A 26,146-nucleotide genomic window follows, 5' to 3' on the forward strand; every position below is an offset into this window, starting at 1 on the left:
GTAGCTCAAGTATGCAGTTGCGACTATACAGGGTGTGAACGATAATTGCCTACAGAGTACTACAGTGGTGTAGATGAACTAGAGACGAACAATTTGATACTTAATAGTGTGTGTAGTCTGGAAAATACCTCAAATTGGCCTACAAAAACCACCTAAACTACAGCGCTTGCGCGTCACGCAATATTTCTAATATTATCTCTGGTACTCCAGTTCAAAATTATGCATTCAGTTTACAACAAGAAGGTCTTATTTATTTTTATGTTTCCGTACTTCAGTTAGTAAAAACCGTACTATTATAGGATCACTTTTTTGTCCGCCCGTCCGTCCTCCTGTTTGTCTATATGTCCTTCTTCGCAGGAACTGGTAAACGTATGGAGTTGAAATTTCGGCGACATATAAACGTCTTCGGTCCCTGGACGATGTAATAATGTGAAGCTTCTGAGCCAATGCACTCAAAAGATATGGCCATTTATGTCACATATTTTGGTGCTCGCAAATTCACTCATCAAAGGCCGCAGCGTACTTGCCGTCGGTCTAGATTCATGAGCTTTGGCAAGAAGGAAGGTGTCACAGTACAACCAAAAGAAAAAATCCTAAAACTCTCAATCTGCATATCAAATGAAAAAATGATTTGTCTGTCTGTCTGTTAAGACCATTTTTTCAAATGAACAGGTAGACAATTGAAGTTGAAATCTATGTCGCATACTAAGGTCTATGATCCCTCGCCAGTAGCATAAACGTTAGTTTCTAAGTCAATGCAGTCGAAAGACATGGCCATTTATGTCACATATTTTGTTTGTCGCAAACTCACTTACTGTGCTAAAACCTGTAGGGCGCTTCCCCTTGATGTAGAATCATGAAATTTGGCAAGAAGAAAGGTAATTATATCAAATGAAAAAATATTTCTTTTGTCATTTGTTGTCCGACTTCAAACTTGAAGTTAAATCATTGCCGAAAGTCTTAGAATTACAAGGACCGTTGTCTTGCCAGTATTAACATCGATAACAGGCAAAAATCGTAGAGATCCTCGATTTCCGGAATGAAACCTTCAGTGCGCATATCCTACTTGCGCCTTCCCGTTTCTTTCTATTGGTCTAATAGTTTACACGTAGACCTCCAGAAAATATTGAAAATACCGCGTGACGCGCAAGTACCACGGCTTAGGTTATTTTTGTAGGCCAGTTTGAGGTACTAGACCAAAAGTCTCGTGTATAAAACTGTTCGTCTCAAATTCTTCTACGCCGCTGTATTACGTTGTAAACAATTCTTGTTTACACCCCGTACGTGCACTGATGAGCCAAAATACTGCATTATGACTACTGCCCACCGCGAAAATGACTGCCACCTGGTGGAGCTGCGGGCATGTAACGCGGCGGGAAGTACGAGGTGCATTCAAGTTTTAAGGCCTCCGATTTTTTTTCTCCGGACTGGAAAGAGGTAGAAACATGCGCATTGTTTTAAAATGAGGCCACGTTCATTGTCAATACGTCCCAGAGATGGCAGCACCGTACGGCAGATGGAATTTTACAGCCAGCGGCGAGAATGAGAACTGTTTTAAATACTTAAAATGGCGACGTTTTCCTTACTTGAACAGCGTGCAATCATTCGTTTTCTGAATTTGCGTGGTGTGAAACCAATTGAAATTCATCGACAGTTGAAGGAGACATGTGGTGATGGAGTTATGGATGTGTCGAAAGTGCATTCGTGGGTGCGACAGTTTAATGAAGGCGGAACATCGTGTGACAACAAACCGAAACAACCTCGGGCTCGCACAAGCCAGTCTGACGACATGATCGAGAAAGTGGAGAGAATTGTTTTGGGGGATCGCCGAATGACTGTTGAACAGATCGCCTCCAGAGTTGGCATTTCTGTGGGTTCTGTGCATACAATCCTGCATGACGACCTGAAAATGTGAAAAGTGTCATCCAGGTAGGTGCCACGAATGCAGACGGACGACCACATGGCTGCCCGTGTGGCATGTTGCCAAGCAATGTTGACGCACAACGACAGCATGAATGGGACTTTCTTTTCGTCGGTTGTGTCAATGGATGAGACGTGGATGCCATTTTTCAATCCAGAAACAAAGCGCCAGTCAGCTCAATGGAAGCACGCAGATTCACCACCACCAAAAAAATTTTGGGTAACCGCCAGTGCTGAAAAAATGATGGTGTCCATGTTCTGGGATAGCGAGGGCGTAATCCTTACCCATTGCGTTCCAAACGGCACTACGGTAACAGGTGCATCCTACGAAAATGTTTTGAAGAACAAATTCCTTCCTGCACTGCAACAAAAACGTCCAGGAAGGGCTGCGCGTGTGCTGTTTCACCAAGACAACGCACCCGCACATCGAGCTAACGTTACGCAACAGTTTCTTCGTGATAACGACTTTGAAGTGATTCCTCATGCTCCCTACTCACCTGACCTGGCTCCTAGTGACTTTTGGCTTTTTCCAACAATGAAAGACACTCTCCGTGGCCACACATTCACCAGCCGTGCTGCTATTGCCTCAGCGATTTTCCAGTTGTCAAAACAGACTCCTAAAGAAGCCTTCGCCGCTGCCATGGAATCATGGCGTCAGCGTTGTGAAAAATGTGTACGTCTGCAGGGCGATTACGTCGAGAAGTAACACCAGTTTCATCGATTTCGGGTGAGTAGTTAATTAGAAAAAAAATCGGAGGCCTTAGAACTTGAATGCACCTCGTACATAAAGCGGAGTGGAGACGAAAAGGTAATCTTCCACGCCAAGACGCAGCGGTCCACCGAGAGGCTCGTTCAGGTCCTGGGCCATCAGGGGCACCACCGGCCGACTATTCGTTGGCCAGACTTCTGCAGCAGTAAAGCTCTTCCGCAGCAACCAGAAGAAGACGCCAGTTCGACTCTGCCTCACGCCACTCCTCAAGTCAGGTCGCACCGTCTTCCGCCCAGCCACGATCCTGCAGGAATACAGGAGTAGCATTAACTTGCTTGGCTTGCACTACCTCCCCCCCCCCTCCCCTCCTTCCTACGCCTAGCGCCTGCCTTCCCTCCGCGCTTAGGAAGAGCTCGCCGCTCTCAGTGTCGGCTTCAAGTGGGTAATCATTCTACCGAAAATACGGATCGCAGGTGGGGAAATTCGCTGGAAACGACCCCTGTTGAAAACAGCAAAGTGGTCGGCTGTTCAAGTCTCTGTGAAAACTGGTTCAAGAACGGTGAAACCACTGTTAGCTGACAATATGCTGGTCATCTGCGACTGATCACAGAATGTGGAGATGGAGGCTTGCCCGCAATGAACAACAGGATAGATCTGCGTCAGATCTGATGATACAGTAAAATGCTGTATTGCGTTTCTCAGATGGACTCACACGCTATTAAGGATGTGATCGTCACGTTTTGGCGCATCAATTTACATATTCATAACAAACAGAAACAGTTCTTCACGAACAGCTTACCGTAAACTGGAGACACTTCGAGCACCGTCGTTACTTTGACCACTCAAACACCAAGAGTTTTACAATTGTCTGCTAACTCTCAGTTACGCGTTTAGTGTATATTGTTTGGTGGTACAGTTTCATCAATATACACTAAATGGAGCCACGCAGTGCCAATTATCTTGCTCAACAGTTGGCGAATGTGTTGCGACTTTAGCCGGCCGGAGTGGCCTAGCGGTTCAAGGCGCTTCAGTCTCGAACCGCGCGATCGCTACAATGCCAGGTTCGAATCCTGCCTCGGGAATTGATGTGTGTGATGTCCTTAGGTTAGTTAAGCTTAAGTAGTTCTAAGTTCTAGGGGACTGATGACCTCAGATGGTAAGTCCCATAGTGCTCAGAGCCATTTGAACCATATTTTGTTGGGACTTATAATTGTTTACGAAAAAGTGTATTAAAAATCTGGTTTTGCTAAATCCACAGATGTTTTTTAACTGTAAATCGATCAGTGTTTTCAACTACACTGAGTTGACAAGAGCCATGAGATACCACCATTAGCCCGGCGTAATGCAGCAACTCGGCGTAGCGTGGTCTCAACAAGTCGTTGGAAGTTGCCCGCAGGAATACGGAGCCACATTGCTTCTATAACCGTCCATGATTCCAGAAGTTTTGCCGCTGGAGGATGTTGTGTACGAATTAACCTCTCGATTTTTCGGGCGACCTGGGTGGCCAGATCATTCGGTCGAACTGTCCAGAATGTTTTTCAAGCCAACCGCGAATAATTGTGGCGCGGTGACACGGTGAATTGTCATCCATAAAAATTTCGTCTTTGTTTGGCACATGAAGTCCGTTAATGGCTGCAAATCATCCCATTATCGATTCAATTTGCGACCGAACCGCTGAATCTTTCCATCAGTAAATGGGGTATGTTCTCCACTGACTCGGTTGTTTTAACCCCCTCCACTGACGGAATGACCCACTTCCCAATTCCGTATGTATAAAACCAATACGGACTTGTAGCTGTCACGCCTTTGCGCTTACTGCTACGTATTTTAACTGTAAATAGCTCAGTTCAAATGGCTCTGAGCACTATGGGACTTAACATCTATGGTCATCAGTCCCCTAGAACTTAGAACTACTTAAACCTAACTAACCTAAGGACAGCACACAACACCCAGCCATCACGAGGCAGAGAAAATCCCTGACCCCGCCGGGAATCGAACCCGGGAACCCGGGCGTGGGAAGCGAGAACGCTACCGCACGACCACGAGATGCGGGCAAATAGCTCAGTCCCAATGGTAAGAGGCAGTAGTGAATTCACGTAGTTAATATTTGAATCCAGCACAGCTGCCACAAGCTCAGCTCACTTTTACTCCACTCCTACCCTCGCCATTGCACCACATTAACTAGGTGCTACGTGGACCTTGCTAAATTCACTTGCGTATACATTTTTGACCGTTACTCGCCAGTATTTACCTAATGATTAGTACACTCCTAACCGGACTATTTCCCTAAGAGCTGTGATGATTGAATGGGTTCGATCTACGGCCTACAGTGCCCTACAGTTCACACGGTAACACTGCCTACCTGACCCACTTAACTTGGTAGTGAGCTTATGTATCCAATCACCACTGCTAGCAGCAGTGGATAATCCTATCAGCACGACGAGAGCAGCAGACTTACCGTCGAATCCTCCTGAAAATACTTATAACTACGGTCGCCAGCTCTGAAGGAGCAAAAGAATAAATCAATTTTTTGGCTCGTTTCAAAGAGAAACGGCTTGAGTTGAATTTAAACTTAATTCTGAATATTAATATTTCTGATCATTCTAGGTGATTCTACAAAGCAAATACTCTCTCAATTTCTGTGAGTTGGCTTGGTAATTACTACCAAGACAGTTTATACAACTTGGGTTAACAAAATTCTATCCTTCAACTTATTTAATGATTTTGGATATTACTCCTTGGACAATTGATACAGAATTAGTTAAGTGACTTTACTTGAAAGGTTACTCAGAAAAATTTAAGTAACTATAAATAGGCGACTCATTCTGGTGTGACCATTGCTCTTTTCAACATTCTTATACGCTAAAGTATTCTACAACCAAAAGAATTGTAAATGAAAGAGGCGATGGTGGCCTCAGTCTGATTTCACTATACTATGTTTGAGGTTACTACACTTTACAATGAACAACATGCATCGTAATTTTACTCATTACTATATTCTGTCCTCTGCACTTGCATAAAAGAAAACTGGTATTCTCCTTTTACATGTATACAAAGTTCGACTTAACAATTGCAAGCAGTCTTGCCTTGGGTAGACGTGTCGGTGCTGGTGGTGAGATGCATGTGGCTAACGCAGCTCTTCACGCCTCATGCCCTTAATGGCGGCTGGAACTATGAGCTGTAGCACTCGTATAAGCTACTGCACGTCCGCCATAAAATCTGGGCACAGGAACTCTTACAATCAGCCCCAGTGGCATAGAGGCGGCTTCAACAACCATTCGTCGCGTTTTACTCCAAAAACGGCGACGATATTCGCCTCTTCGCTGTTGCACAATCACTTTTGCGTGAGCACAGTTACGCACGTCCGATCACGTCAACACTCCCCAGGCCATTCCTTGTTCAGTCCCTGTGTCTCCAGCTACCCCTAGCTACGCTCGTATCACCAAGAGTGGGGGCGTTCCCCTACCACCTTTTTACCGAAATCATTTAGTATTTAAGAATATTTATATTTACTACCCTGGAGTCCATACCAGTCATAATAATGTACTACTAGCGTTTTACAACATTAAATTATACAGTAATAACTTATAATTACCAAGAAAAAGAATACATTTGACTCTGAGAGCTTAGTGCATTGTCTGACAGCGCTAATTCCCAGTTTCGCCAATAGATGGCATCAGGGTGCACTCCCTGGCAGTCTCACACAAGCGCGCCCGTTTCAGACGCGCGGGCTCCAAATTACTGTCAGCCCACCATCATTTCAGTTCCGTTACACATGCCCCACTTCTTAATGAAGTATCTTACAGTGATAATTCAATAAGAAGTCTCTCCTATAATGAATCTGAAATGTTCGATAAGCTTTTTACCAAGGGTTTTCCCTTTCTTACTGATACACCTCGATACTTATATTACATATTTAAAATGAAACACCAATTCTTTCTCTCTTTCCTGCTAAATATTACATAAATGATTTACATATATTCTTTCCAATTTTCTTACTTCTAAACACAGTACACTTTAAACATCTTTTTTTTTTTTACAAAGTTTTAAATACACTTCTTTTATCTCAGGCAAGTAAAACACCCGTTATGCGCCTATTACTTTGTAGCCCGTCCTTTTCACTTTACCTCCTCACTTTTCTACCTCTTCCACAACACTTATTTACACATCTATTAAGGCTTTCTTAGAAGCTCAGTCTTTTCCAGTCTGTTTAGTCTCTACTTAAACTAGAAGTTTCATTAGAATACTGCAATATATTTTAGTGAGCATTTACCTTTCACATAGAACAAAAGAAACATAACTATTTACATATTGGTTTACTTTAATATTTATTTATATATTTATTTTCAATCTGGTAGAATTCGTGGTTCATACCTTTTGAGATCCACTATGTTTCTTACTCCCAGGCGTTTGCCTGTTAATGGGTACTCTAAATAATAAGCATTCACATTGGGTATGGACACTATTTTAAATGGTCCATTATATATATATTTAAATTCGCTGATCTCGTTATTAATTTCACTTGACTTTTCAAGTGTTTTTACAAGAACGAGATCACCTATTTTGAATTTGGGATTCCTTACTTTTTCGTCGTGACGACGAATTCTCGCATCTGCTTGTTTTCTCATCTTGTCTTTTACTAAGTTCTTTTTACTATCATAATCTAATTCAACTCTATTTGGAAATTCTAGTAGGTCTTCTACTAGACTTTTACTCCTTGTCTTTTTCAGGATTTCTTCTGGAGTAAATCCAGTGCTTTCGTTTGTTAATGAATTCATGATTTCTTCGAATTCACTCACTTACATGCCCCACTTCTTGTGGTTACTGTGGCAGTACGTCCTAAATAACCGACCTATCTCACGCATATATCTTTGTGCTGGATTGCTTGATGGGTGATAAGCTGAGATATGTACCACTTCTACCTGTTTCTCAGTTATCCCATCCTTCCACATTTTTGAGCAAAACTGAACACCATTATCTGATAGTATTCTCTTTGGCTTCCCTACTTTCACAAAATAATCACACACCATTTTATCATACACAGCTCTGGCAGTAGCTTTTCTCAAGGGATAAAGCTTTATATACTTTGAGAAAAGTTCAACTGCTACAAATATGTACACAAAACCCCCCATGGTTTTCGGTAATGGTCCAAAGATATCTACTGCTACTATTTCTAATACTTCATCAGGTTTTATTGATTGCATGGGCCCTTGATTAGTTGCATTTGTTACTTTCGCCTTTTGGCATAGATCACAAGATCTTATCCTCTGTGCTACCCTTCGTGCCATGTTGTTAAAGGTAATGCATTCATCTAACTTATCGGTACACTTCCATGCACCACAATGGCCATATGCCAAGTGAACATAATCTATCAGCACTTCAGTGTGATGTTCCGGCCAATATACTCTCCACTTCCCTGGATTATTTAATCTTTGAAGATACAGTACACCTTTATGTATTTTATATGAAGCCCTTATGTTAGTTGCGTCCGGATTGTCAAACTTGACCTTTACCGACTTGAGTGCATCATCATCACTTTGATATCTTCGCATATTCCGACATATTTCCCTAATTTTTTCTCTTCCTTCCGCTTTTTTGAAGTAATTCACTTCAAAAACGTCTTCCCTATTCTTTACACTTTCTAGTGTCTCACCTCCTTCCGGTAATCTCGACAAAGCATCCGGTACTGCATGTTCTTTCCCTTTAACATACTTGATCTCTATAGCAAATTGTTGTAAAAACAGCGCCCATCTGGTCAACCTGTTATGTAACAATCTGCAGTCCTTCAAAAATATTAAAGCTTTGTGGTCTGTATGGACCACAGTCTTATGTCCCCATAAGAAAAGTTGAAATTTCCTAAAACCCCATACTATAGCTAAAGCCTCCTTCTCTGAAACTGTATAGTTTCTTTCGTACTTAGACATGGTTCTACTCGCAACTGCTATTTGTCTATGAGTTTTTTCCCCATCTATCATTACCTCCTGAAATATGGATACTCCCAATCCATAATCTGAACTATCTGTTGCCATGTGGAATGGTTCACACAGGTCAGGGTGCCATAACTTTATGTTTTTAGCCAAATTGTCTTTTAGCCGGTTGAATGCTGTTTCACATTCCTCAGTCCATATATACACACTGTTCTTCTTAAGTAGGTTGTTCAGATGTGGGCTATTGAACACTTGATCATCCACATACTTACGATAAAAGGAACAAAGTCCTATAAACGACTTTAGTTGTTTTTTATTCTTGGGAGCCGGACAATTTCTTATTGCTTTGACTTTGTTGGGATCCTTTTCAATTCCCTCTGGTGTTACTATGTGACCTAAAAACTTTATTTCTTTCTTCACAAACTCGCATTTTTTCAGGTTCAGGGTCATTCCTCCTTTAATTAAAGCTTTGAACACCCTGTCGCATAACTCCATGTGCTCTTCCCATGTCCTTGTAGCAATTAACAAATCATCTACATAAACCGTGATTAGCGAACTAAGTTCACTCCCTAAAATTTTGTCTAAAGCCCGAATGAACACTGAAACGGAAGTATTTAGGCCAAATGGTACCACTGTGTAATGGTAGCATTTGCCATTGAATAAAAATGCCGTGTACTTCCTAGACTCCTCACTTAATGGGATTTGCCAGTATCCTGCCGTTAGGTCTAAACTAGTCATGTACTTTACACCATTAAACTTCTGCAATAAATTATCTATGTTCTCTGGACGATCCAACTCCCTCTTCACTACTTTATTCAGAGTACGAGCATCTATCACTATTCGTACACTTCCATCCTTCTTACCTACTATCACCAATGGGTTATTATATGGGCTAGAACTCCGTTCAATGACCCCACATGAAACCATTTTATCTATTTCTTTTTGAACTGCTTCTTTCTTAGACAAGGGTACATTATATGGTGGTTTAAAGAAAGGTTCATGCTCCTCTACCTCCATGCAGTACTCATAATTTATCACTCGTCCCGGTTTGTCCGAAAATACCTCCTGATTTTCTTTCAGAATTTGCCATAGATCCTCCCTTTGGGCATCAGATAGTCCTTCCGTTTTATCCACTACATTTCGAAGGAGTGTCTCCTTATTTCCATCTTCAACTATCTGCCTCACCAGAAACCAATCGAATTTTTGACCTATTCCTGAATCATGATCATCTCTAAATTCTACCCATCTCAGCTGGTTCTCTTCCATTACTCTAGATGATTCAAATGGTATTTCTAATACCGCACTATCAACTTTACAAACTATTATCCCTTTGTCACAATCTATAATTACTTTTTGTTTTATTAACCAGTCAATGCCTAAAATGATCTCGGCACTGAACTCTGGAACTACTAAAAATGCATTAGAAAATAGCTTGTTTTTTATCTTAAATTCCATCATCACTTGATGTTTAACAGGTTTACTACATTTCCCTGTCGCCCCTATCACTTTAACACCTGTTACTGGCATCATGACTACTCCTCATTGCTCTTTAATCATCTCAAAAAATGCGTGCGAAATAGCACTTATTTGAGCACCCGTATCCAACAATACATATAAATCGTACCCACATACATTAATAGGTAGGATTGTTTGCATCCTATTGTCCTCTTTCATACTTCCTTTATCTTCCCATAATAAATCCTTTTCCACCGCCAAGTCTTGCCATATTATTTTTTTGGTTTTTATACTGACCATTCCATCCGGAGGTTTCTTTCTCCTTTTCATCCTAAATTCTTTCACCACTTTTTCCAATAGTCCTTCGTCTAGGCTCTTTAATGCCATCGCGTTCTCATTCGAATCTGTCATGCCTGAACTCTCGGTTGCGGAATCGGAAACTTCCTCTATTTCTTTTTCTCCCTGGATGCTTTCTGATGATTCTGACGATAATTCCTCCTCCTTAGAAATATGACCTTCTTCGGGTTCAAATAATTCTCGCAAATTGTAATCCATTTCAATACTTTCCCTTTGTTGGATAGTGCATTCGCCACTCTTACTTTCATTATTTTCCCCTACTAATGGAATTCCAGTCTCACTCAACTCATTTGCTTCAGTACTACAGGGATCACAACACTCTTTCTCTTGGTTAGATACACTTTCTCTAATTTCTTTAAAAGAATCTTCATCACAGTCATGTACTCTTGCTGTCACTAGGTACACATCATAATCGGTATGGCTCTCTAACACTGTCATATTCGGGTCCAAATTAATCACTTGAGTGGAAGATCTTTCTAATTGTGCTGGCTGGCTTTTGAGCTGATGTATATATTCTGCATACGAGGTAATTTCTGAATCGGCATGCGTCTCTGCACTATGCCCCTTTTTCTTATCCACCCTTTCCTCTTTAATTACTTCTCGATGCGATTCGTCGACTATTCGTACGAACCTTTTACCATAAGTCACATCACTCCTCCCTTGCCCCTGCCTCTCTGCACAGTTGCCATCCCTACCGACAAACAACGCCTCCTCTGACTCTTCCTTCATCAATTCGTCACTCTGACCGCGAATTGTACTTATTTCATTCACGTGAGCCTTCACATCCGACCGATATTCTTTTCCTACTTCATTTCCCTTAATAATTCCTCCCTGCTCTCTCTCCTCTGTTTGTATCCCTGCATTATACTTCGCAAAGTTTCGTTTATGTAACTGCTCTTCAGGCGAACGACGCACTATCCTACTATAGTACTGCCTACTCCGATCTTCCCTATATTTGGGCCATTTCTTTCTTTCCGCGCGCGTTAGGCCCTTGACCTGCGCGGTATTTAGTTTTCCTGATTTTGATAATGCATCCTGTTTCCCTGATAGTGTCCTCTCCCTCGCTGAGAGTTACCTTCTTGACCTCTTCCTCTCATCATGTTAATTTGCGGTTCATTCCTACCACATTTTACTATTCCATTCTGGTTTCTGAAACCTCGAAACTCTCTAGTTTCACGCCACCTATCTTCATTCTCGATTTTTTTCTAAAAATTCATCGAATGTTCGATGAGTGCCTCCTACATAACGCTTTGAATCGTCAGGTAGCTTTTTCCACAACTCCCACACTATCTCCGATTCTGATCTACGATCTTTAAGATACTCCAAACGCTTGAACCATCCTTCACAGTATTCTTTCATGAGCCCACGCCCATGTTCTGGCATTCTGGCGACAACGAATTCTCTCCACAACCTATCTCTCTGTTGTGTGCTCCAGAATTCCTCAAGGAACTTTTCTTTGAAGTCTGTAAACTTCAAATTGTCGATATCCAAATTCAATCCCCAACGTTTAGCATGACCTGCTAAAGCGTCTATTACTAAATTAATTTTTTCTTTATCCGACATGTCTGTTGGTAAGACACGTTCACAATTTTTTATAAAACCCATTGGATGCCATCCACCTTGTTTCTTTTGAAGATCGTATTTTTTCTCCCTACTCAGTATTTCCGATTTTTGCATTACCAATGGGATACCACCACAGTTAAGAAACGTCTGATTCTGAACTTGCTGACTTAATAATTTTATCTCATTACGCAGTGTATTTTCCTGCTCCTGCACACATGCATCAAAACTCAACATGGTATTGCGCAGTGTTTCAATATCAGCTGCCGTTTCTTTAACAATCTCTTTCTTTAGAACTGGTACTATCACCTGTAATTTACTTTCAATTATCGGTTCTAATTTTTCACTAACCAAAGGTTCCACTGATTTCTCTATTCTCTGAATTTCGGTATCAAATCTTTTCTCTATTTCTGTGACTTTTCTCTGAACATTTGTTATTTCAGCCCTAATGCTATTTACTGATTTGTTTACCTCTGTGATACGTTGGCTTTGCGTATTCAAAATATCTAAATTGGCTTTTATTTTACCAGATAGGTTTTCATCCAATTGGGATATATGACTAGCCATTTCTGCTTTCAAACTAGCATTCCCTTCTTGAATTTGCGCCATCATCCTATTTACCAAACTTGTTAATTCCATATCCTCTCCCTTGTGACTTGCATCCACAGATACATTCGGTTCACTTTTCACTATCTTTGGTTTCACTTCCCGTTCCTCCTGTCTTATGGGTGTGGATTCATCTATAAGATTTTCCAACCCTACAACAGTATCTATGGTCCCTAATTCTGGGTCTGACCTTGTAATGTTTTCGTCTTGCTTGTTACTATTCGACTCCATCTTATGCTGCTGTATTTCGTGCCTAATAGAAATGTTCATTAAACCAAGTATTACTTGTTTAACTCCTACTATTGGACTTTCTTTTGCTGCTTTGCAGGTTGTCGTCTTGAACTTACCAATTGTGGTATATTTGTCTACAACAGAATTTTAAATTTAAAATTTTCTTGAAACTACAAGTTTATATAAAACACTTTTATTGGAGCCATTATTCTAGAAACTTGGTTAGTCCTGTCATGGTCGCCACATGCGACCGAACCGCTGAATCTTTCCATCAGTAAATGGGGCATGTTCTCCACTGACTCGGTTGTTTTAACCCCCTCCACTGACGGAATGACCCACTTCCCAATTCCGTATGTATAAAACCAATACGGACTTGTAGCTGTCACGCCTTTGCGCTTACAGCTACGTATTTTAACTGTAAATAGCTCAGTCCCAATGGTAAGAGGCAGTAGTGAATTCACGTAGTTAATATTTGAATCCAGCACAGCTGCCACAAGCTCAGCTCACTTTTACTCCACTCCTACCCTCGCCATTGCACCACATTAACTAGGTGCTACGTGGACCTTGCTAAATTCACTTGCGTATACATTTTTGACCGTTACTCGCCAGTATTTACCTAATGATTAGTACACTCCTAACCGGACTATTTCCCTAAGAGCTGTGATGATTAAATGGGTTCGATCCACGGCCTACAGTGCCCTACAGTTGACACGGTAACACTGCCTACCTGACCCACTTAACTTGGTAGTGAGCTTATGTATCCAATCACCACTGCTAGCAGCAGTGGATAATCCTATCAGCACGACGAGAGCAGCAGACTTACCGTCGAATCCTCCTGAAAATACTTATAACTACGGTCGCCAGCTCTGAAGGAGCAAAAGAATAAATCAATTTTTTGGCTCGTTTCAAAGAGAAACGGCTTGAGTTGAATTTAAACTTAATTCTGAATATTAATATTTCTGATCATTCTAGGTGATTCTACAAAGCAAATACTCTCTCAATTTCTGTGAGTTGGCTTGGTAATTACTACCAAGACAGTTTATGCAACTTGGGTTAACAAAATTCTATCCTTCAACTTATTTAATGATTTTGGATATTACTCCTTGGACAATTGATACAGAATTAGTTACGTGACTTTACTTGAAAGGTTACTCAGAAAAATTTAAGTAACTATAAATAGGCGACTCATTCTGGTGTGACCATTGCTCTTTTCAACATTCTTATACGCTAAAGTATTCTACAACCAAAAGAATTGTAAATGAAAGAGGCGATGGTGGCCTCAGTCTGATTTCACTATACTATATTTGAGGTTACTACACTTTACAATGAACAACATGCGTCGTAATTTTACTCATTACTATATTCTGTCATCTGCACTTGCATAAAAGAAAACTGGTATTCTCCTTTTACATGTATACAAAGTTCGACTTAACAATTGCAAGCAGTCTTGCCTTGGGTAGACGTGTCGGTGCTGGTGGTGAGATGCATGTGGCTAACGCAGCTCTTCACGCCTCATGCCCTTAATGGCGGCTGGAACTATGAGCTGTAGCACTCGTATAAGCTACTGCACGTCCGCCATAAAATCTGGGCACAGGAACTCTTACAATCAGCCCCAGTGGCATAGAGGCGGCTTCAACAACCATTCGTCGCGTTTTACTCCAAAAACGGCGACGATATTCGCCTCTTCGCTGTTGCACAATCACTTTTGCGTGAGCACAGTTACGCACGCCCGATCACGTCAACACTCCCCAGGCCATTCCTTGTTCAGTCCCTGTGTCTCCAGCTACCCCTAGCTACGCTCGTATCACCAAGAGTGGGGGCGTTCCCCTACCACCTTTTTACCGAAATCATTTAGTATTTAAGAATATTTATATTTACTACCCTGGAGTCCATACCAGTCATAATAATGTACTACTAGCGTTTTACAACATTAAATTATACAGTAATAACTTATAATTACCAAGAAAAAGAATACATTTGACTCTGAGAGCTTAGTGCATTGTCTGACAGCGCTAATTCCCAGTTTCGCCAATAGATAGCATCAGGGTGCACTCCCTGGCAGTCTCACACAAGCGCGCCCGTTTCAGACGCGCGGGCTCCAAATTACTGTCAGCCCACCATCATTTCAGTTCCGTTACAAGTTCGACCAGACGACCCACTCCATTCCTTTTGAACACTGCCCACACCGTTATTACCAGCTTGCACAGTGCTTTGTTGACAACTTGGATCCACGGCTTCTTGGGTGTCTTCGCCTCATTCGAAGCTTACCATCAGTTCTTACCAACTGAAATCGCGACTCATCTGACCAGGCCATGGTTTTCCTGTCGTCTGGGGTCCGACCGATATGGTCACGAGCCCAGGAGAGGCGCTGATGGCGATGCTGTGCTCTTAGCAATGGCACTCTTAGGGAAGGCATACGATCGTCTGCTGCCATAGCCCATTAATGCCAAAATTTCTCCGCACACAGATACGTTCTTAGTACGTCCCACATTGATTTCTGCGGTTATTTCACGTAGTGTTGCTTGTCTGTCAGCACTGACAAATCTACGCTAAGGCCGCTCTACTCGGTCGTAAAGTGAAGGCCATTGGCCACTGCGTTGTCCGTGGTTAGAGTTAATGCCTGAAATATGGTATTCTCGGCACTCTGTGGATCTCGGAATATCGTATTTGCTAACGATTTCGGAAATGGAATGTCCCACGCGCATAGTGCCAACAACCATTCAGAGTCTGTTATTTCCTGTCATGTGGCCATAATTCCGTGGGAAACTTTTTGACATGAATCGCCGGATTACATATTATACGAGTATGTGCGCCAAGGCACTGCCCTTTTTATCTTGTGTACGCGATACTAGCGCCATATGTGTACGTTGATATCGCTCTCCAATGATTTTTCAAATGGTTCAAATGGCTCTAAGCACTATGGGACTTAACATCTGAGGTCATCAGTCCCCTAGACTTAGAAGTACTTAAACCTAACTAACCCAAGAACATCTTACACATCGATGCCCGAGGCAGGATTCGAACCTGCGACCATAGCAGCCGCGTTGTTCCGGACTGAAGCGCCTAGAACCGCTCGTCCACAGCAGCCGGCCAATGATTTTTGTCACCTCAGTGTATTTAATGTATGTTACTCGATTAATTCTCAAAACAGGCCACTAGTTTTTTGTTTACATGTACATATCTGCCACAACATTACGATTTCTGAGGTCGTGCGCATGATTTCTGTTCCGATGTTACTTTGACCGTTGGTCATTGTTTCCCCAGGATTACAGATCCACAGTTTACTAAACAGTGTTGATGCCAATAACAGTGTAGAACTAAGGATTACGTATACTAATCATCAGTATACAGACGTAGGCTCATTTGTAATTGTTTGTGTTCCTACAACTAAGAAAAACACAGGTCAGTCATACATTTCTCAAACTAAAAGCTGTTCTGGTTCAGACAGCTGTTAAGGTATAACATATTATGTCAAATATCTCTAGAAACCTGGAATGAAGTTCGTTTTAGCCACAAGCACCAAATATTGTCTAGACGAATCAAGAACAAATAACCTTAATTCTAACTGCAATGCCGGCCGCGGTGGTCTAGCGGTTCTCCTGAGGGAAGTGTCTGTAGCCGGCCGGAGTGGCCGTGCGGTTCTGGGCGCTACAGTCCGGAACCGCGGGACTGCTACGGTCGCAGGTTCGAATCCTGCCTCGGGCATGGGTGTGTGTGATGTCCTTAGGTTAGTTAGGTTTAAGTAGTTCTAAGTTCTAGGGGACTTATGACCTAAGATGTTGAGTCCCATAATGCTCAGAGCCATTTGAACCATTTTTTCTAACTGCAATGCGTGTTATGAAACGAGGATTTAGTTCTAATATGGATGAAACTGAAGCTATTATGGGTGTTTAGGGTGGAGTACAAAGCGTTTACTTGCGATACAGGGATGTCAAGCAGATCCATATTTATGATTAATAGCTGTTGGTCTACTGTATTAACAACGACAAAGTATATGGTGAGAAGAAGAAGATATACCAACAAAAAAGTATTTCAGCATTGGAAAAAGATCTGACTGGCCATTTTATTTGGAACTTTGATTCATTCATATAACTTCAACGAAAAATTGATGCAGTTTAAAATTAATGTCTGTATTCACATATTTTACGCCAGCCCGTCTCTCAAGGCTGCTAGAAATAAAACACGCAGCGCTTAGATAGCCATGCACGTTTCTTGACGTTCTACGAATTAGTGACTTAAATCTTGCGTCTGTGTCAAATGGCAACTAATACCACCTAAGAGACTGCCTTTTCTTTGAGAGCCGTTTCCTTACCTGATGTTAGCAATCTGCACGGAACTTCTGTCTTTGTTCGTCGCTGCTGAGAATGGTTTCAACGAGGACCAGCAGGGCTACAAAGGGTAACGAGCAGGTAGAAGACAAGCCAACCTCATCTTCGAGGTAATCAGTTCTTCTAAAGGCGAATGTGCCCACCGTGACGCGTTACCCTGCAACCAGTCAGTAGAGATTTCAGGATGGCTTATTACTGTCGAGTCAGATCATGATTATTTGTATTATTTTGCAAATGAGACTTAAGTACATGTCCCTTGCTGTGCCCAAAATTTTTCTTTTCGGAGGAAACTATACAAGGAATTAAAACAGTCCCTGCAAAAACAATAGGAACTTTCTAATGTTAGCACAGAAAGTATTCGGATACGTAAAGTATTCAACATTTAGTATCTCTGCAGATACACTAAAGCTGTTTGTAACTTTGCGACGCAGTTCGATGCAGCAGCGTTATCTATGCTGGCCAGTGGGTTCATTTCCTCGTCACTGACGTTGGCCAGTAACGTTCCAAAAGATATGAAACGACTTGTTGAAAACATAGCGCAGTTTGAAAGGAAATTACGAATGTTTAACTTCGTACTCCACTGAATAGTATTTTCGCAATGGTTCTTCCAACTACGGTGAAATTAATTTAGTCCTTACTGGCTGAGAAACCCAGCTTTGCATCGGATTTTCTTTTTTATATAGCTTTCGCCAAGACTTCGTATGTGTGGTATTTATTTTTTACTTATAAAGCGTCTTTGTATACAATGTCTAAAGTAGTATCAGTGGTGACACAAGCAAAGAGCTTGTTTGCATCACTAACACAGGAGAGATCCGCGCAGAACTGGTCATGTGAAAAGCAATTGACAGTAAGGCTCATGCCCGCAACAAGCAGCGTCTGGTCCTGCGACTTGTTTATGGTCGTGGTTTAAAATAAGCTCACCGGAAAGTACGCATTTCTAAAGTGAAATCACAAATTATTAACTCGCTCGCCTGCGCGCTTCCCCACTAAAATTTTCGTTTCTATGATGTAACACGGCCGATAAGTGACTTTTAAGTATCTGTGGGTGAAGGGCTCTGAGGAGCGAGATAATGAATGATATTCTCGATCAGAGATGTGTTGCACCTCACTTTCGGAACAAGTTTCCAGAGAGCGAGTTAAACTCTGATGTTCTCAAACTGCAGCAAGTATCGCCTTACGATCTTCATTGGATTCTTGAGATGGCAAAGTCCTCAGTCTTTTAGCTGTTCTAGTGTATTCAGAAAGACTCGATCATTTTCTAGGCATTTTATTCGTAAGAAAAACGAAATCAAAATGTGATAAGTGGGCATTCAAATCATGAGGCAAACTCAATAACTTCGTTTTTCCAAGGAAAGAATATTAAAAAAAATTGGAAAGAAATAAAGAATGTCGTTAAGTACACTACTGGCCATTAAAAATGCTACAGACGCGAAATTTAACCCACAGGAAGAAGATGCTGTGATATGCAAATGATTAGCTTTTCAGAGCATTCACACAAGGTTGGCGCCGGTGGCAACACCTACAACGTGCTGACGTGAGGAAAGTTTCCAACCGATTTCCCATACACAAACAGCAGTTGACCGGCGTTGCCTGGTGAAACATTGTGTGATGCCTCGTGTAAGGAGGAGAAATGCGTTTCCGACGTTGATAAAGGTCGGATTGTAGCCTATCGCGATTGCGGTTTATCGTATCGCGACACTGCTGTTCGCGTTGGTAGAGATCCAATGACTGTAAAGCAGAATATGGAATCGGTGGGTTCAGGAGGGTAATACGGAACGCCGTGCTGGATCCCAACAGCCTCGTATCACTAGCAGTCAAGATGACAGGCATCTTATCCGCATGGCTGTAACGGATCGTGCAGCCACGTCTCGATCCCTGAGTCAACCGATGGGGACGCTTGCAAGACAACAAACATCTGCAAGAACAGTTCGACGACGTTTGCAGCAGCATGCGGTTACCCTTGACGCTGCATTACAGCAGGAGCGCCTGCGATGGTGTACTCAACGTGAAACATCCCCTTAGAACAATTATACACGACTGTGCTTAACCTGACACACAATATTATTTAGCGCAACACAATCTGACTATCAAAAATCCCTGCAAAAGAATGGCCCTGAGTAACATTAAACTATACCTTTCACAAATAACTTACCTCACAAAAATCTTCATTACTGGAACTACTGCAATACAGCGAGCGCCACTACTGCCAGCTAAATAAAAGATTCAAACTACTGAAGGCGCTAACTACTAATAGGGATAGTTAGCAAATGAAAGATTTTAATAGAGAACAAACACTGTATTTACCTTAATATCATCACAAGTCATAATATATGTAATTTCAAAATTCCGCCATCTCTCTCCTCACATCCACCACTGCTGGCGGCTCACCTCTAACTGCGCAACGCTACGCGCTGTTCACATCCAGCTGCCGCTGCCCAACACTACAATGGCAGACAACAATGCAAACTAGCCACAGACTGCACACAGCACAGCCAGTGATTTTCATATAGAGCGCTACGTAACTTTGCCAATAAGAAAACATAAACAGCCTACTTACATAAAGAAAACATAAGCAGCCTACTTACATAAAGAAAACATAAACAGCCTACTTACATAGCCCCCATGCTCCCCACAAAAATTTTACAAAATATTTTTGGGCAGTGGCCAATAATGATTTGATAAAATTTTTCATAATTACAATAACAAAGATATCAAATGCACACACTTATTTATACAATGTTGGTCAAAAGATAAAATTTTCTCACAGTCCATAAAGACAGACCAGATTGTTCATCACAGTAAAATTTCAGTGTTTTTTTTTTCAAAGTCTGAGCAGTAAAAGACAATGCACACGGAAGTAGTGGATTTCCATGCAGTCTTGAAGAAGTAGCGTTGTCCTTCCAACTGAAAGACAGTGCTGACTCTTGACATGCTGACAGGTAATGGGCCACAACAGAGCAAACCCACAGCAGAGGCATTCGACGTTTTGAAGAAGATTGGTGGGTAGGTCATCACAGAGCAGACCCACTGTAGTCCCAGTAGAGATTATGGTATTGGTGGGCTACCAGAGGTGCAGACCCAGTGCAGTCCTTGTAGAAATAATGGTATTGATGAATCATCAAAGGTGTAGACCCACTGTAGTCCTTGTAGAAATAATGGTATTGGTGGGTCATCAAAGATGCAGACCCACTGTAGTCCTTGTAGAGATTATGGTATTGGTGGGCTACCAGAGGTGCAGACCCAGTGCAGTCCTTGTAGAAATAATGGTATTGATGAATCATCAAGGGTGTAGACCCACTGTAGTCCTTGTAGAAATAATGGTATTGGTGGGTCATCAAAGATGCAGACCCACTGTAGTCCTTGTAGAGACGGCCAGCAGCCATCTGTTGCGACTGTGCAGGTGCACAATCACCATCGAAGAGTCTTGCAGAGAAGATAGCAAGTCCATAAACCACCACTTGTGCACTCACAAAGTTTGTGGAATTGTCCTTAGAACCAGCAATGCTGTTATCCAGTCCCTTGCTGAATTATTAACACACGTGCAAACACTATCAGTCCCTACTTTTCACATATTGTGCATTACTATGACCAACAGAAAAGTGTGCAGTGAAATGTAACTTACAAGTTACTTAATTAGATGAACTGGTGTCAATTACAATTTTATAACATAAAAATACAATAACAAAGGTACAAAATACATCATTAAAAACATAATAATACAGATAAAATCTGTAGTAATACAGGCTTTACAAAATAATAGAAATAAACATATTCATCAGTGTTACAGGACTTATGACATGAGTACAAAAATAAAAGATCAGAATCACTTTCGAAACATCAACTTCACACATGAGCATTAAAACAAAACAGAATAAATAATGTCTAACATCTTTACAAAGTAAATAACATATTATTAGAAAAATTCTACAACATAAGTCTTATCAGATAAACATATAAAGACAGGAAGAACATAATTACACACGGGTACCCAAACACATAGTGGGATAACACAAAAGGAAAGGACAGGGTTTGTTTCATTGCAGTATTTTGCAAACAAAACTTTCTTTGCTTCTTGGAGATCTCCCTTCATTCATCATTATTCCCAAAAGTCCTATCTAAGCCTGCCTTCTGTATTCTGTTCACATCCTCTATCAAAAATAGTTTTTCTCCACTGTACAGTATCCTTTTTTTTATTTTGCCCAAACCACTTTCATATAGCTTCTCAATATATTTCTTCCAAGTCATCATAGTTAGTTTCTTATATAGTCTACCCCTCTTAAGCTAACTTAAATCTACTGAGCTCAGATATATATACCAAGGGACGAGGCAATGCAGCATCACATAAAACAATTATTATAAACAGCAATGAAAAAAACGCAGATTTGCGAAGCAAGCAGCATTAAGAAATTAGCAAAGCAATTGTAATATTACAACTAATCTAAGGCAATGTGCAGCAAACAAGGAAAACTAGCTACAGACTGCACACAGCACAGCCAGTGATTTTCATATAGAGCGCTACGTAACTTTGCCAATAAGAAAACATAAACAGCCTACTTACATAAAGAAAACATAAACAACCTACTTACATAAAGAAAACATAAACGATTCCAGGTTCGTATCCTGGCAGGGTCACCATATGAAACATCCCCTTTAAACATCCCCTTAGAACAATTATACACGACTATGCTTAACCTGACACACAATATTATTTAGCGCAACGCAATCTGACTATCAAAAATCCCTGCAAAAGAATGGCCCTGAGTAACATTAAACTATACCTTTCACACATAACTTACCTCACAAAAATCTTCATTACTGGAACTACTGCAATACAGCGAGCGCCACTACTGCCAGTTAAATAAAAGATTCAAACTACTGAAGGCACTAACTACTAATAGGGATAGTTAGCAAATGAAAGATTTTAATAGAGAACAAACACTGTATTTACCTTAATATCATCACAAGTCATAATATATGTAATTTCAAAACTCCGCCATCTCTCTCCTCACATCCACCACTGCTGGCGGCTCACCTCTAACTGCGCAACGCTACGCGCTGTTCACATCCAGCTGCCGCTGCCCAACACTACAATGGCAGACAACAATGCAAACTAGCCACAGACTGCACACAGCACAGCCAGTGATTTTCATATAGAGCGCTACGTAACTTTGCCAATAAGAAAACATAAACAGCCTACTTACATAAAGAAAACATAAACAGCCTACTTACAAACGACGAATCTGGGTGGACGAATGGCAAAACGTCATTTCCAGGTTCTGTTTTCAGCATCATTATGGTCGCATCTGGGTTTGGCGACATCGCGGTGAACGCACATTGGAAGCGTGTATTCATCTTCGCCATACTGGAATATCACCTGGCGTGATGGTATGGAGTGCCATTGGTTACACGTCTCGGTCACCTCTTGTTCGCATTGACGGCACTTTGGACAGTGAACGTTACATTGCAGATGTGTTACGACCCGTGGCTCTACCCTTCATTCGATCCCTCCGAAACCCTACATTTCAGCAGGATAATGCACGACCGCATGTTGCAAGTCCTGTACGGGCCTTTCTAGATACAGAAAATGTTCGACTCCTGCCTGGCGAGCACATTCTCCAGATCTCTCGCCAATTGAAAACGTCTGGTCAATGGTGGCCGAGCAACTGGCTCGTCACAATACGCCAGTCACTACTCTTGATGAACTGTGGTATCGTGTTGAAGCTGCATGGGTAGCTGTACCTGTACATGCCATCCAAACTCTGTTTGACTCAATGCCCAGGCGTATCAAGGCCGTTATTACGGCCAGAGGTGGTTGTTCTGGGTACTGATTTCTCAGGATCTATACACCCAAATTGCTTGAAAATATAATCACATGTCAGCTCTAGTATAATATATTTGTCCAATGAATACCCGTTTATCTTCTGCATTTCTTCTTGGCGTAGTAATTTTAATGGTCAGTAGTGTATTTAATACAGAAACCGAAATCAGTAAGTCAACATGTCCTAGCCGAGCTAATTCGCTGTTAGTTTGTGTTCGTTAAGATAAGATTACGGTGCTTAATTATACCAATGATGCAAACATCCGAAAATACAGCTGTTCAAATGGCTCTGAGCACTATGGGACTTAACATCTATGGTCATCAGTCCCCTAGAACTTAGAACTACTTAAACCTAAATAACCTAAGGACGTCACACAACACCCAGTCATCACGAGGCAGAGAAAATCACTGACCCCGCCGGGAATCGAACCCGGGAACCCGGGCGTGGGAAACGGGAACGCTACCGGACGACCACGAGCTGCGGACAATACATCTGTCATTTAGTTTTAAAAAATTAACACGACCATCTATTGGTTATTTGGTGTACTATGAAACGAACGGCGCCATCTGTTGCTTCTCTGGTGCTTATACAGTGACGATTAAATATTCGAACTACTACGCTAAGCAGACAATATTAGATTAAATTAAGATTGCTCTTTTTTCGTGTTCCGATTTTAATTAAATGAAGCCTGCTCTTTTGTCCCAAGCTACGCCGAAGTTACCTATGACAGACCCATAAAAATTCGTCTAATAGTTTTGGAGACTAGTGAGTTTAAGCAAACAAAGAGATAGCCGCGGCGGTTTTATTGTTTTATTATTGGTACAGATTACAATGTTTTTTTTGTGATGTCAGTTACATTATCAGTTACTGTCTTTCTAATACATTATCTTATAACATTAATTCTGCCTAACATATTGCACTTTGAATGCAATCGACATCCAGTTGACTGCTCTCTGTCGGATCTGAGCAATTTGATTTAAATACCCTAATATACACTAGCATACACTGCGTTGAGCAGTTGAGAAGCAACCTACACTCAGCAGACCACACAATTATGATATTCGATGTCAAAGACTTATTGGAGCAAATTATTCAAGTTAGTATTATTATTTTTGTTGCAGGATGAAAGAAAATCACTGAAGCACCACTTCCTGACCTCACTGTACAGTGAACGGAGGGATAAACCTGACGGGTAAGTACCAGTACTAAACGGTACGCTGTATTACACGGGTGATAAGAGAACTATCATTTGGGGAATTTACTTTCTAATTCTGAATTTGTAGAAGTGTGATTGTGTGCTTCGGTGTATCCGTGTCAAACTACACTGAAGCGCCAAAGAACTGATGTGGGTATGCGTATTCAAATACAGAGATATGTAAACTGGCAGAATAAGGCGCTGCGGTCGGCAACGCCTGTGTAAGTGTCTGCGGCAGTTGTTAGATCGGTCACTGCTGCTACAATGGCAGGTTATCAAGATTTACGTGAGTCTGAACGCGGTGTTACAGTCGGCAAAACAGCAAATCCCCGACGTCGCTGTTGCAGGAGAGACTGCCAGAACGGGAGCAACGACGACTGAAGGGAACTTCTCTGCGTGACAGAAGTGCAACCCTTCCTCAAATTGCTGCAGATTTCAATGCTGGGCTATCAAGAAGTGTCAGCGTGCGAACCATTCAACGAAGTATCATCAATATGGGCTTTCGGAGCCGAAGCCCACTCATGTACCCTTGACGACTGCAAGACACAAAGCTTTACGCCTCGCCTGGGCCCGTTAACACCGACATTCGACTGTTGATGACTGGAAACATGTGGCCTGGTCGGACGAGTCTTGTTTCAAATTGCATCGAGCGGATAGACATTTAAGCGTATGGAGACAAACTCATGAATCCATGGATCCTGCATGTCAGCAGGGGACTGTCAAGCTAGCGGAGGCCCTGTAATTATGTGGGGCGTGTGCAGTTGGAGTGATATGGGACCCCTGATGGCACGTACGTAAGCATCTTGACTGATCACCAGCATCCATTTATGTCCATTGTACATTCCGAGGGACTTGGGAAGTTCCAGCAGGATGATGCGACACCCCACACGTCCATAATTGCTACAGAGAGGCTCCAGGGACACTCTTCTGAGTTTAAACACTTCCGCTGGCCAGACATAAACATCATTGAGCATATCTGGGATGTCTTGCAACGTGCTGTTCAGAAGAGATCTCCACCTGCTCAGACTCTTACGGATTTATGGGCAGCCCTGCAGGATTCATGGCGTCAGTTCCCTCTAGCACTGCTTCAGACGTTGGTCGAGTCCATGCCACGTCGTGTTGCGGCACTTCTGCGTGCTTGCGGGGTCCCACAAGATATTAGGTATGTGTACCAGTTTCTGTGTCACTTCCGTGTAAATACACCATAGGAGGTTTCGTCCTGTATCGTAGGCTGAGTGAACAAAACACCTAACCACACTATTTTGATGGCACCCAGACATCATAATAATGGACCCCCAATTAAACGCACTTACCTTAGCACTTCCTATAGTCCTGCTGGATGGAGAGCTGGGGTTCAGCAAGATCTGCCTGCTTGTCGTTCTCAAACACGCACGATCACGCGATGAGTTCTCTCAGATGTACAGTTAAAGGCGGGAAAAACAGGTGCTCTGGTTATGAAAAGACTTCGATGGATGGGACTATGGAAGAACTGTACGTTTTCTGATAGGTAACCATTTTTGGAAGCCCTTGCCCAGTTACCTCGGCACCTGGCATCAAAGCAGAGAAAGCCAAGTCGTAATTGTGCCACGAGGGTCCTACTCGTTTTTTTCACGACTCGAAAATATTAGAGCACTTTACGTTTCTTAACACGATCCAGGAAGACGCGAATACGAGGCGCTAACACGAGGCGCTAGCCTGCAGGAACCTTACATGAGACATGAGGCAATCTCCGCTGCTGCTCCGCCTTCGCTAACTCCAAATAACGGCATGAAACTCTGGCTTGGCTCTGAGCACTATGGGACTCAACATCTTAGGTCATAAGTCCCCCATGAAACTCTGCCGATGATACTAACGGCGGCCTAATACAGCGCGAAGAAGCGTCTGTTAGTTTCTCCGTAGCTCTAGTCATGATAGACTTCACAATATCTCTTCAACTATGTCGTTGTTCCCATCGAGCACTCACGCGAGCTGCCGTCGAGTGCCCAGTCCCAACGCCGACTTCCCAAAAATCAGAAGGCGGCCTTACTTATGACCTCAGT

At 42.0% G+C, this 26,146-nt stretch overlaps 1 protein-coding gene across 1 annotated transcript in view; it reads left to right on the plus strand.

Moving 5' to 3' along the window:
- LOC126187768 (uncharacterized) overlaps positions 1-26,146 on the plus strand; it is a 239,294-nt gene that overhangs the window by 188,808 nt on the left and 24,340 nt on the right. The window contains exon 6 of the mRNA XM_049929033.1: positions 24,034-24,104. Coding sequence (XP_049784990.1) covers positions 24,034-24,104 — 71 coding nt within the window. The remainder of the gene's footprint in view (positions 1-24,033; positions 24,105-26,146) is intronic.

Source organism: Schistocerca cancellata, chromosome 5 (assembly GCF_023864275.1).
Source record: "Schistocerca cancellata isolate TAMUIC-IGC-003103 chromosome 5, iqSchCanc2.1, whole genome shotgun sequence".
NCBI lineage: Eukaryota > Metazoa > Arthropoda > Insecta > Orthoptera > Acrididae > Schistocerca > Schistocerca cancellata.